We start from the raw sequence: 13141 nt of genomic DNA, 5'->3' as shown, positions 1-13141 counted from the left end.
GCCTCGCAAGATGAAAAACCCGCTAGACGAAAGGGTTTTCCGTTTTGGAGGCGCTTCGCAAAACGAATTCCCCTATGGGGTTGCTTCGCAAGACGAAAAAAATCTTGCATCCCCCCGCGGGTTTTTTTTCGCTTTTTTCGCCCTTTTCTTAAGCCGCTAAGCCGCTTATCAGCTGTTCCGCTGATAAGCCGCTTAACAGCTGATCGCTGGAAGCCGCTTGACAGCTGTAGCGCTAATCCGCTAAGCTGTCAATGGCCTTGCTTCGCAAGACGAAAAAACCGCTAGACGAAGAGCCTCACGGAACGGATTAATTTCGTCTTGCGAGGCACCACTGTACTATTAATTTCCCTTGATCTGGACACTATATGTCTGTTGATGCAGCCTAGAATAGCGCTAATATCCCCCTCCCCCTGCTGCATCACACAACTGTTCTGAAGAAATTGTCTCGGTTGTGAGTAAGCTCACTGATTTGCAACGTCTCCTCTAAGTGGTGTTTAAAAGTGGTAGCCAAGATCAGTTGCTGAATGATTTCCCCTTCTGCATTCTATTTTACACCAGTGCTTGACTCCTGCTCAACGGGATATGCATTCCATTGAATAGCTGGATTTTAATTTTTTTTTAAAGAAACCAGTTGTGGAAGTTCAATGCCCCCCTCTTCCTTCTGCTCCTGGAATTTCCATAAAAGGGAATTGCAGTGCATTTTTAAACTTTGTTACAGAGACTATGCTGGCTTGAATCTGGACATTTCAGCTATTCATTTCCTGCTGTGACACTAATATGATTGAATCTGGCCATGGTTTTTTGTTTTTTGCACTAAACCATCTGAAAATCTGTGGCAAGGGTGTTGGTGTTTTTTTGTTTTTAGAAAAACGAGTTCTGCAATTGGGATAAATTATGCAAATACATTTAATTTTCATAACTGCTTGTGGTTTTGAGAAGTCAGCGATGCTGACCATACCGAGCTGGGTGTAACAATGGCTTTACTTAATATAAAAGACAGTTGTGCCTTGGAAGTCGAACGGAATCCATTCCGGAAGTCCATTCAACTTTCAAAACGTTTTGAAACCAAAGCACGGCTTCTGATTGGCTGCAGGAAGCTCCTGCAGCCAATCGGAAGCCCCGTCAGATGTTTGGCTTCCCAAAAAACATCCAAAAACCAGAACAATTACTTCTGGGTTTCGATTGTTCAGGAGCTGAAACGTACGAGACTAAGGCGTTCGACAACCAAGGTATGACTGTACTTCTCAAGAACAGGTTCAAAGATCCTCAGCTAGGCAAATCCAGTGTGCTGATGACAGAAAGGCAATTGGGTGTTACTGATATATATGAGAGGGTTTTCTTTCTGGGAGTGAGGGAGATATCTGGAGAAACAAAACATTATTCCCTGTTCATAAGAATTTTAATGTGGCAGTCCAACTTGAAGTATGAGCTTTTAACAGAAATTGCATGGCAGGATTAGCAACTGCACCATATTCCAAAAAGCCAGGTGTGAGGTATGAGTGGGAATCTCCCATCCCTTTGCATTCCAGTACATTAAATTCCAAACATACCCTACCGAGGCAGCAAATTCTGAAACAAACCAGAGAACCCCTAAAACAGCAGCAGACAGTGGGTGGTGGTGGAAGGATGGGCTCCTGCGCCAGAATTTTACCTCTACCCTAAAACCACCCTCTAGCTGCCTGTTTCAATAAGTCACTGGGACAAGCAAAGCCTTTCTGGACGTTGTGATCTACCTGCAAGGCTTCCACTGTGAGGCCTGTTTTTCAGGGCTACTCAGCAACCAGAAAGATGAAAGGGGGGACAGAACAGTGTTGCAGAAGAAGCCATCCACACATGTTGCTTGGAAGAGATCCCAGTGTGTGTCGAGGAATTTGGTCTGGAAGGTGGGGCAGGAATCGCCTTTGACATTTCTGTTATGGCAGAACTTTTCAATCTCTAGGAAATCAGCCTGAAAGGCAAGCTGTGATCATGCAAAACAGAATCTGGGCACAACATGACAGGCAATCATTCATTTAACAGGTCTGACCATTTCCCCTATTTTTAAAATAGCTGCCGTGGAGGGACGCAGCTAACTTCTGTTTGCCTCATAATTGCCGCTTTCTGGACAAACAGCAGCTGGGGGGTGGTGGGGTGAAACAGGAGAGTTAAATCCCCCCCAGCCTCCTGCACATCACAGTCTTGATCCTGATCTTCACCCCAAGGCAGTTATTCTACAAATTTTGATCCTGAAGTTAACCTGCTCCCTTTTCGTACAAAATAAGCGCATCTAGTTGAAGAATAACTCTTCACATATCTGTTTTGTCTGCTCAGGCGACGTGACGCTGTGGCCGATGGTTCTGGAGTCCGTGTAAATTTCATAGTCGTTCCCACCCTGCGAATAAGACACACACACACACACAAATCACACTTTGGAGTTTTCAGTCTCACTGGAGAGCTACCCCACACCCAGAACTTCATAGAGGTTGCTAAAGAACCTGCTGTGAGGCCTCAGGTGAGCATAACTGTGGAGCTATAGCAGCTTTCACCAACTACTAGGTGCTCTCCAGATATTTTTGACTGCAACTCTTATCAGTCCCAGCAGCACAGCCAATTTGGACTACAACTCCCATCAGCCCCAGTACTGCTGACCAGAGGGGGCAGTTTCCCTGAAAACTGGGTCTAGGTGAAATTGTTAAAAAGGGGTTGGGGGCAGAAAATGGACAAAATATTTGCAAAACAGTCGTACCTTGGAAGCCGAATGGAATCCGGTCTGGAAGTCTGTTTGACTTCCAAAACATTTTATAACTAAGGCGCGGCTTCCGATTGGCTGCAGGAGCTACCTGCACACAATTGGAAGCCGTGGAAGTCCTGTCGGGCGTTTGGCTTCCAAAGAACGTTCACAAACTGGAACACTCACTTCTGGGTTTGCGGCGTTTGGAAGCCAAAACATTCGACTCGCAAGGCGTTTGGCTTGCAAGGTATGACTGTAGTTATCTATCTGGGATGGAGAACCTGTGGCCCTCCAGATTTTAGCCGGACTGTGTCTCATCGTTCCTGACCATTGGCCAGGGTGGTTGGGAGTTAGAGTTCAGCAATGTCTGGAGGGCCATAGAGACGACTCCTTCCTGATCTATATATCAATTTCACGCGGGTAGCACATGAATTTCTATTGCAATTCCACAAGGAATCCTTATCCCGAAAGTGTATTTGAAACTTCTTGGCACGTTCCAGTCTAGCACTTACTGGCATTGTCTTGTCCCCGAAGAAATAAATTGTTTTGAAGCCGTCTTGGGAAACAATTCCTAAACAGTATCGCTTATCCCAACCATCTGGAAACACATCAAAACTGATCTGGCCCCCTGGTTGGAGAGAGGTTACAAAAAGTTAGAACAGCAGCAGCACGTTTTGTACAGTGTAAAGAAAAAATGACCTAGAAGAAGGTTTACTGAGCAGGAAGGACCTTGGAAGATGCTATCTCCATCAACATAAAGTTAAATGGATTTATTGTAAAAGGGAGGACAGAAACTTCATGCTTAAATTGAACAGAAAACACAGAGTGTTGGAATATATCAAAGCACCTGAAATTAACTCTTGTCCCAGTAACATGCTGAAAATATATTTTGCCTGTGCTCCTGGATTGACGAATATGTCAGTAGTAATTCAGGTGTTTCTCTAGGTTTGTTCACACATTACACTCAACACAGGTCTAAGCATTTGTGTGAAAGAGTGAACACTTGTTGAGTAGTACAACTCAACTCTTGCAAGCACACAGGCTGTACCCTTGTTGAATGTTTCATGCAAATAACTGTAGAAGTATGCAGGTACACAGACTGTATGCTTGCTGAATGTAATGTGTGGACACCCTTATCCCAAGCCTATGTATTATTTTTATTTCCAGTTCTTCTGAAAACCTAGTGGCAAATGTTTCTCCCTTTCCTTTCCCCAGTCGTGTAATACAAGCTGAGGGCAACACCTGAATAGCCAGACTCATCCTTGTGCTTTGGCACAAACAAAAATGATTTAGGGGAGTGACATTTCATGTTTAAATACCTATGGAGAATGTGAGGCCTTTTCCTGCAAATTCTCGTCGTAAATCGGCGACAAATTTATCTCTTATATGCTCCCTCTGTTCAGAAAAACAAAACGGGAAAGAGCGTTGATGAGAACATGGATTCTGCTACACCAATGATTTTCAAAGCTTTCTAGCATTGGGGGGACCTGAGTCTGCCACAGAGACCCTGAGTATCTGCCAGAAGATCGTACAAACATGAGAAGAGCCCTTGCCAATGGTCAATGGCCCCTCCAGCCCAGCATCCTATTCTCTCAGTGGTCAGTCAGGGAAGCCTGTAAGCAGGACCTGAGTTCAACGGCACTCTTCTTGTGATTCAGAGCAATTGGTATTTAGAGGCATACAGCTTGCGACATCACAGGCAGATCATAGCTGCTGTGGAAAGTGACAGAGTTGTGCAAGATTCTGAGATGCTTTCCAGTGTACACACTCTAGTTCATGCAGACATGCTGAGACTTGCCATCGTCCTCTGTGCAAACTGAGCGTGCACACTAAAACACTCCAGAAGCTTGCTCCTCTGCTGCTGTGTGTTTGGGGGATTTTTGTCAGCTCTTCTGGATCTTCTCATCAAGAAACACCCCGAAAACACAATGGAAAACTACAGTACTTTATCCCACCCAGGAATGATGGCATTAGAAGTCAAGGACTTGGTAAAACTGGCTTCATGCATCCACTTACGCCACAACATATTTGATTCATCTTTAAAATGCAACAAGACTCACGCAGCAAACCTCTGGAAGATAAAAGCTGAATGTCTTTACGGTTGTTCAAGGTTCACAGCTCAGCGACAGATCACCTGCTTTGAATGCGGAAGGTCCCAGTTTCTCAATCCCTAGCACCTCCCAGCAGGGTTGAGAGACATCCCTGCCCAGAGAACCACTGCCGGTCAGTATGGACAATGCTGAGCTGCATGGACCAATGCTCTGACTCAATGTAAGGCAGTTTCCTATGCTCCCATGTCGTGCCATGCATTTATAGCATTAATTCTCAATCACTTCAGTCATAACTTGGTGTTCACAATGCTTTTTCACTTCTGTGCCAGAATCTTGGAGTAGATGTACACTAAGATGATGCCTTTCAGATGTTGCAGGACTACAAATACGATGACTTTGATAATGCAGGATTTGGAATTCAACAACATCTGGAGGGTGTTGCATTGGCCAACCCTCATTCCTACAGTCTCTCACGGGTGGCACTGTGGTCTAAACCACTGAGCCTCTTGGGCTTGCTGACTGGAAGGTTGGCAGTTCGAATCCCTGTGACGGGTTGAGCTCCTGTTGCTCTGTCCCAGCTCCTGCCAACCTAGCAGTTCGAAAGCATGCCAGTGCAAGTAGATAAATAGGTACTGCTGCGGTGGGAAGGTAAACGGTGTTTCCGTGTGCTCTGGCACTTGTCACAGTCCTCCGTGTGCCAGTAGTGATTCAGTCATGCTGGCCACATGGCCCGGAAAGCAGTCTGTGGACAAACGTTGGCGCTGCAACCCCATAGTCACCTTTGACTGGGCTTAACCATCCAGTCCTTACCTTTACCTACAGTCTCTACTTGGCGATGCCAGGGATTTAATAAGGAACCTTCTGCATGCAGAGCAGATGCTCTCCCCCTGAGCTGCAGCCTTTCCCCATGCAGATATAAGCCTGCAGCCACAGAACCAGAGCACCCAAAGGGCCTGGCTGTGTGCCACTGACAATGGTCAAGGGGACGTGAAGCTTCGACATAAAGGGGATTAGCTAATGAAATATTACGAAGGCAAGGAAAAAAAGTGCACTTGCCTTATCAAGCTCATAGAATTCAATCCGCTCCTTCTGGCTGCAGTTTCTGCCCACGGGAGAGATATTCAGCATCCCATTTCGGAATTCAATGAAAGTGCCCCTAGGAAGAGACACAGTGGGATGTTACTGCCTCAGACTTAGGCTAGTAAACAAAGCTCTTTGGACCAGCGTCTAGGAGGGAGGTCAGTTACGGAGTATCACAGCAGTCTTTTTTAGGACACAAGCCCACCCGTTGTAGTGAAGGAAGAAGATACATGGGAGAGAAACAGAAAAAGCATTTTCAGAGGTCAATGACATGTCAAAAATGGGGAACAGAGTACAGTCGTACCTTGGTTTTCGAAAAGCTTAGTTCTCAAATGTTTTGGCTCCCAAACGCCACAAACCCGGAAGTGACTGTTCCAGTTTGTGAACTATTTTTGGAAGCCGAATGTCTGATGGGGCTTCCGATTGGCTGCAGGAGCTTCTGTTCGACTTCCAAGGTATGACTGTATTTCAATATGGTTACTATTTGAAAAACAAAACTTGAAAGTTTCTTCAGCTGGTTTTGGAGAGTTACAAAGTCTATCTGTATTACATTTGCTCAGCAGCTTCGCTGAATTCAATGGACTTACTCCCAGGTAAGGGAGAAGTGGATTGTAACCTGAGGCAGAAGTCTGATGTGTGACTAAGGCCTGGTAATCCTTATATGGTGGCTCAAAACTGTCCATATAAAGAGCCTTGGCATTTTTTTAATAAGATGATTTCCTTGACACCTTAATGGTTTGTTTGACCACTGACTGTCGTTCTTTTAATGAGCTTTTCGTGGTAACCCTCAAATTAAAAACTTAAAAGGGTTGTAGGCATCTAAATTCTACTCAGAGTACCTTAGACGTGTCAATTACTTTCAGTGGGCCTATAACAAGTATGACTAAGGTTGGATAATAGCCGGCAATTCTGCCACCTCTACTTTGTGGGAGGTGTCTAATGGGCCTCGATCTGACTCAGGCCACGGAAGGAAGCTGGAACAACCCACCTCTTCCTCGGCAGTTTAAGTTTTGCAATGTAACTCAGGCAATAGTTGATCAAGTCTTGAAGAAGCTCTTCGCCCATTTGGCCTTGAATGCTCTACATGGAAAGCAGAACAGGAAGCGATTAGGTATGTAGACCGGAAAAAGGGTTTTCCAAAGGGCAGTCTGTCTCCACAAAGAAGTATACAAAAGAATAAGAAGATGGGCTTCAGTTCCACAATTACCGGGGGCGGCGACTTGGCTCAGTGGCAGAGCAGCTGCTTGGCATGCAGAAGGTCGCAGGCTCAATCCCCTGGAAGCCTCCAGGCAGGGCTTGGGCTTGGCAAGACTCCTGCCTGACCTGAAACCCTGAAGAGCCCTGGCAGTCAGTGTTTTCCAAACTTAGGTCTCCAGCTCTTGTTGGACTTAACTCCCATCACCCCTAACTACCAGGACCAGTGGTCAGGGATGGTGGGAGTTGTAGTCCCAGGTTTTGGAAAACCTGGCATAGACAATACTGAGCTAGATGGACCAAATCAGTAGAAGGCAGCTTCCTGTGTTGTTAATCGCAGGAGTCTCTGCGTTCATTCCAAGCCCCACTCTCAAAGGCCCAGACAGTTGGTCCTCAGGGCTGCTTTCTGAAGTGGTAGAATTCCCCACAAGGTGATCTTAACATACCATTTTCACGTGGCAACGCAAAGACAGCCTTGCTGGATGGCATTGAGAGTCCACGAGCCCTGCTCCAATGAAACTCCTCCAGTAATTGGCATTCGTTGTTTTGATGTCTCTGAGCATGAACAAGGAGCTATCAATCCCTCTACTACTAAACTTTGGTGTGTGCCAAAGAATTGTACTCATAACAAGGCCAATGAAAAATAAGAGAGCAGTGTCAGTGCACTTGGGAAAACCATTATTTTGCAATAAGCTGGAGCACCTCCCAGCCCCCATTTTTGAGTAAAGGGAGGGAGGGAATTATCCACCTTCTTAGCTAATCACAAGTCGCAAACTCACCTGTTTACTCAAGAGGTTCCCATCTTTGTATGCCACGAGACCATTTTCCGGGAAGACGTAGTCAAATTTTTCAATCACTAAGAAGAACAAATGTTAAAGAACAGCATCATCAGAGACATTTTAGGCACCTCTTGTAAAAAGACCCTCCCCAATATTGGGGGTAGGTTGGCCTCAATTTAGTCATAACTGTAGCCCCTGCACTTTGGAACACCCTGCTCACTGATGTCAGGCCTTTACTGTATTATTTTTGGTACCTGCTCTATATGATAGCAAATACTGAACAGTGATTCCAATGTAATGCACAAACATGGGAGTGTGTGTAATGTAATTAGGACATAATGATGCAGAGATGGCTTGTGGTGTCTGTCATTTTGTGGGGTGCAACAAGTCCCAGATTTCTTTCTCACATATCCCCCCAAACCCCTTGTATCTTCCTGGATCCAAGAATGAAATATTACATCTTAACACCTGCAACAACATGATTTTAACAGCCCTTCCCTGTTGGATAAGCAGCAACCAACTCACAGGTTTGGGGAAGGACCATGGGTTAGTGATAGAGCATCTGCTTTGTATGCAGAAGGTCCCAGGACTCTCCAGGGAAGGGGCCCCTGCCTGAAACTCTGGAGAGGCACTGCTGGTCAGTGTGGACAGTACTGAGCTGGATGGGCTAATGGTCAGACTTAGAATAAGCCAGCTTCTTATGCTACCAACAGTGTTCACACCATCCAAACATGGAATTGTGATTAAGCTACCAGGCTAGCAACTTGCAGGCAGGTCTTATGCTCCATGATTTTGTCTAAAGCCAAGCTTTCATTCACAAGGATACCCAGCCTGAACCCCTTTCAGCCTAACTAAGAGCAGTTTACACACGGCTGAAAATGGAGAGCATTGCCAGATGGCAAGTCCTTGGCCATGCTTGGTTTATGAGCAAAAATAATATGTGAGGAAAGTTGCTTCAGAGTAAATTAGTTTGATCAGGCAGGGTGCCAAGTGAAGAGGAAAGCCGTGACGCTTATAACCACCAGCACTTTCCCGTTCAACCAGGAGTGGGGAACCTCAGACTCAGGGGCTGCCTGTGGCCCCCCAGCACTCTCTATGTGGCCCTCGGACTCTTTCCCCAGTTCAGGTACTTTTGCCTAGCTAGAATGTGTCCTTGAAAACTGTGGTCTTAATTGCTTGGATGAAGAAGAGTGTGTGTCCGTGCAGAAATATGGATTGTTGTATGGTTGCACTGTTGGCTACTGTTCAAAGGTCAAAGTCATGTTGTTCCACCCACCTTTTGTCTCTAGCCCTGCCTTCCGCTGAAATGCGGCCCCTGGAAAGTTGTCCATGAAGGAATGCGGCCCTTAGGCTGATAAAAAGTCCCCTATCCTGTACTCAAGCAACTTCTTTCTCAATTTCCTTGTGCTCTATTCATACCATCGTCTCCCAGTTGCTCTTGAATCTTTTCGAAGTCTGAGCCGCCCACAACTCCGACCTTCACCTTCTTCCGCAAGGCCTGCAGAAAATCCGCCATATCTGGGGTGACTTTCTAGATCCACAGAGAAGAGACGGATCAGCGTTATATTTGTTGCTGTGATTCATTATGAATTTATAAGCTGCTTAATAAGCTCCCAAATTAACAAGCTGCATTCTGGAAACCAGTAGCTGAATATGTTGAACTTCTAACAAGGAACAGTAGATAATTACAATGAATGAGGCTGCTGCTGCTGCAGCAGAAATTTGCCTTCTAATTTGGATCCTTTTACTACATATTGTATTTTAATATTAATACACCAATGGCGAAATAATAATTTCATAAATTATAAGAGCAAAAAGCAAGGTTTGCGTTTTCATTTTTCATTGTTACTTATTTTAGCTATGAAAAGCCCCGCACTGCACCTCCCACTTTTCCTCCAGCTGTTCCTAAACGGAGGGGTTAAAAGCACTCTGCCCATGCCCAGAGGCATGCTCAAGAGTGGAGTCCCCAGGCTCCCACCTGGCGAGGCGCGGTCAGGGTGCCGTCCACGTCGAAGAGGCAAAGCGTCCGCCCGCGGCCCACCTCCTCCATGGCCACTCGAGTGTCACCCGCCGCCGCTGCCTGCCCGAGCGATGAGGTGGCCGGCTGAGAGGCGCTTCGCTTCCTCCTGGGTTCGCAGTTAGGAAGACTACAACTCCCAGCACGCCGCACAGAGGGCGAGTTGACGTCTACGCATGCGCTTCCCCGGCATGCCCTGCGGAAGACTGAAAAGGGAGCCTAGAGTAGAGTACAGTAGCCGATAAACACTTTAGGTTACTATTCGACTGTTACAATATGCGGGGCAAAAGCCTCACTTCCACACTGGGGAAAATCTATATCTATCTATCTATCTATCTATCTATCTATCTATCTATCTATCTATCTATCTATCTATCTATCATCTATCTATCTATCTATCTATCTATCATCTATCTGATATTATACGTCATAAATAATAACATTTATAATAAAATTATATATGTATATATTCCAGGGAGGAAATTGCATTATATTTTTTCTAACAGCATGCTAAACAATATATAACATTGGGGCGGGGGAAAATGGGATAATATATCATAGTTTCTAAAATATGCGAGGAGCAAGTGAGAGAACAAAACAGCAAGCACCCGCCCCAGCCACCCAGGGTCTAAACTAGGAACCCGGAAGTTCCACGTGTCTACAGTGCCCTGTGTTACTCTACCTCTCCACAGGGCGAGGAGTCAGGCACTACAATTCCCGGCATGCCACGCAGCAGCTGACATAGCCCACGTGCATTTTCCCCAGCAGGCAGCGGGCCGCCCAAGCGGTGTCTGCATCTGAAGGCGAGTCAAAGGGGTTCGTGGTGTAAGAAGTGCCCTATTCAGGAGCTGCTGCAGCTGCCCTCATGGTAAAGCGGTGCTCTGGATTCTCCTTCGGGTTGCTTCCCAAATGGCAAGCAAATAGCCTTGCAGAGGAGCAGAGCTGGGTGGAAACTGGTCTGTGGTGTTGGGGTGCATCAGGCAGCGTGGTGTGGTGGTTAGAGCAAGGTCAGCCAACGTGACGCTCTTCAGACCTTGCTGGACTACAACTCGCATCCCTCTGGCTGGGGCTCATAGGAGTGCAAAAAAGAGAGGAAAAAGACAACCGCCATAGAGGGCACTGTGCTGGCTGCTCCTAGCTTAGAGTGTCACACTAGGTTCTGGGAGACCTGGGTTCAAATGCCCACTCAGCTACTGGGTGCCCCTGAACCACTGTCTACCTGAACAGGGGTCTTCTGGGAATAAAAGTGAAGAGGGGGAGAACCAGCTATACCACTTTGAATTCCTTGGGGGAATAGGGGAGATATAAATGTAATAATAAGACAAATAAATGAAAGTGTGGAGGAGTATGGAACTTTGTCCACTCTGATAAAGTGTAATTAGTGTCAAATAGGGGTAGTTTCAAACAGTCCAGCTTCAAACCATAGTTAAATTAACTACAGTTTCAGGTCTGTACAGCGAGCTGATGTGAAAGCCTCTGAACACTTGACACGGGGGGGGGGGGGGAGTGGTGCACAAGAACTGGAGACTTATTGTGGTTTGTTCCTGCTTATTTCTATCATGCTAAACTCTGGTTTGATGTGACCATGCTGAACAGGACCTTTGGGTTCAGACCCTTTCTGCAAGTGGAATCTATGAGCAGAGAATGAACCATTTGCTACAGGTAGCTTGCACAAGCAAATCAAGCCCCATGTGGTCCTGAGGGATGCAGAAAGCACCCCAGAAAAACTGGCCAGCCTGGCTTGGGGTGAGGGGGGGATGTTTCTCTGAGCTCTCAGAATAAATCAATCAGTGTAAATAATAAAGTTGTCCTGAGCGAAAAGTTAGCAGCTGCATGCATCTGATGGTGACAGGTCCAGCTACCCCACGTTATAATCTCTTGAGGGATAGGGAAACTCAGGCCCAGGTGAGCGGTTGGGAGGAAATATGGCCTTTCTGCCTGGCCTTTGGGACTCCCACAATCCACACCCCTCTCCAGCCTTGCTTCACACCTTCCTTGAATGTTCTTGGCTGGTTGGGATCCCTGTTACCCTCTCGCTTGCGTGATTGAAGAATAGAGTTGTGTGTGAGTGTACGTTGGTAAAATTTACACCTGTTGTTCCACCCACTTTTGCATGTGGCCCCCAGGTGGCGCCCCAGAAGAGAAGGTGGCCCTTGGTGTGAAAAACAAATGCCACCCCAGTGATATCTCATGGAACTGTCTTTCAGGCCAGGATCCTCACCGCTTGCGTTGACCTGCCCTTCCTTGCACCCTGTGGAAGGTGTCTGCGAAACCAAGTTCCTCTGCGATGGCAGAAGGGCTTCCCAGCCTCCACCCGTCCCTTTGGCGTTCTTACGGTTCTCAAACCCTTCAGTCAGCAAGTTCCTGGCAGTCAGCCGGCACGACCCAGATGGCTGGGCACCTTGGCCCCTTCTCAACGCACCCTGGAGCAGAGGCCCAACTTGGAAAGCACCCATCAGTATAAGCTGATTTACAGGTTTCCGTGGATCAAGTACTGCCGAATCCTTTCAAGGCTGAAGCTGCTGCAGACAGGCCTGACGATATTGGTTCTCCCGCCGATCTGGGTCCTTTATTGGCAGAACCAAGTTCCTCTGGCACAGTGCCTTTACTGTACAGGCCTTGCTTGCTTTGCCGCTGCGATGCTCTACGGCATGAGCTTCTTCCTCCGGCGCATCATTGGCATGATGTACCTGAGCGAAGACAACACCCTGTTGAAAGTGGCTCACTTGACCTTCTGGGGGAGGAGGAGGGACATCTACTGCCCGGTCGCCACCGTGATGACTCTGGGGGACATTGGCGAAAACCCCAACGAGCTGTTGCTACCACTCAGGCGGTACGACCGAGATTACGTCCTGTATTTTAGTCTGCGCTATGGGCAGGTCGTGGACAAGGAGGCATTTGCCAAAGTATTTGGAGGGCTTGGGTGACCTCGGGAGCAAGCGGGAGCCTTGGGATCATTTCTTGTTAATTTGTAATATTTTGCGGTCACCATGTTGGTTTGCTTCTAGTGGCGCTGGTCGGCCAACGGCAACGCTTCCAGCAGTGCAAAAGGAAGGGAAGCGATTTTGGATGATTCTCACACCCCACCGTAGATGCTACTTCTTCAGAGTGGTGGGGGAATCCTCTGGATTTATTAACTAAATAAATCTAATTATTTTTTGGAAAGTTGCATGCTTGCTATGCATTCGGACTCTTCTTCAGATCAGATATCATAATCAATTTTGGGGCGATGTTTCCCGAGATCGAGAAGCAGGTTTTCGTCTGTTTGGATACATTTGGATTTTGAATCAGGATGCAGGATTAGGCCCCA

General features: G+C 46.8%; 2 protein-coding genes across 3 annotated transcripts; one reads left to right on the top strand and one right to left on the bottom strand.

The window, feature by feature from the left end:
- Positions 1–1377: 1377 nt before the first annotated feature.
- PMM2 (phosphomannomutase 2) lies at positions 1378–9967 on the bottom strand. Of its 2 annotated transcripts, XM_081887472.1 has the most exons (8): positions 9793–9967; positions 9234–9345; positions 7815–7891; positions 6830–6921; positions 5818–5917; positions 4030–4105; positions 3223–3338; positions 1378–2371 (listed from the first exon to the last, which is right to left on the bottom strand). In XM_081887472.1, exons 1-8 carry the CDS (start codon positions 9862–9864, stop codon positions 2267–2269), a joined length of 750 nt encoding a protein of 249 aa, XP_081743598.1. In that variant the 5' UTR covers positions 9865–9967; the 3' UTR covers positions 1378–2266. The 2 variants fall into 2 exon arrangements, with proteins under 2 accessions (XP_081743598.1, XP_081743599.1); XM_081887473.1 differs by lacking the exons at positions 9234–9345; positions 9793–9967 and adding an exon at positions 9091–9233.
- Positions 9968–10560: 593 nt separating this feature from the next.
- Positions 10561–12996, top strand: TMEM186 (transmembrane protein 186). The gene is made up of 2 exons (XM_081887862.1): positions 10561–10699; positions 12039–12996. Exons 1-2 carry the CDS (start codon positions 10697–10699, stop codon positions 12756–12758), a joined length of 723 nt encoding a protein of 240 aa, XP_081743988.1. The 5' UTR covers positions 10561–10696; the 3' UTR covers positions 12759–12996.
- The last annotated feature ends 145 nt before the right edge of the window (positions 12997–13141 follow it).

The sequence above is a fragment of the Podarcis melisellensis genome (assembly GCF_964234715.1).
Source record: "Podarcis melisellensis genome assembly, chromosome: 14".
Lineage (NCBI taxonomy): Eukaryota > Metazoa > Chordata > Lepidosauria > Squamata > Lacertidae > Podarcis > Podarcis melisellensis.
This window is presented reverse-complemented; position numbering and strand designations above follow the sequence as displayed.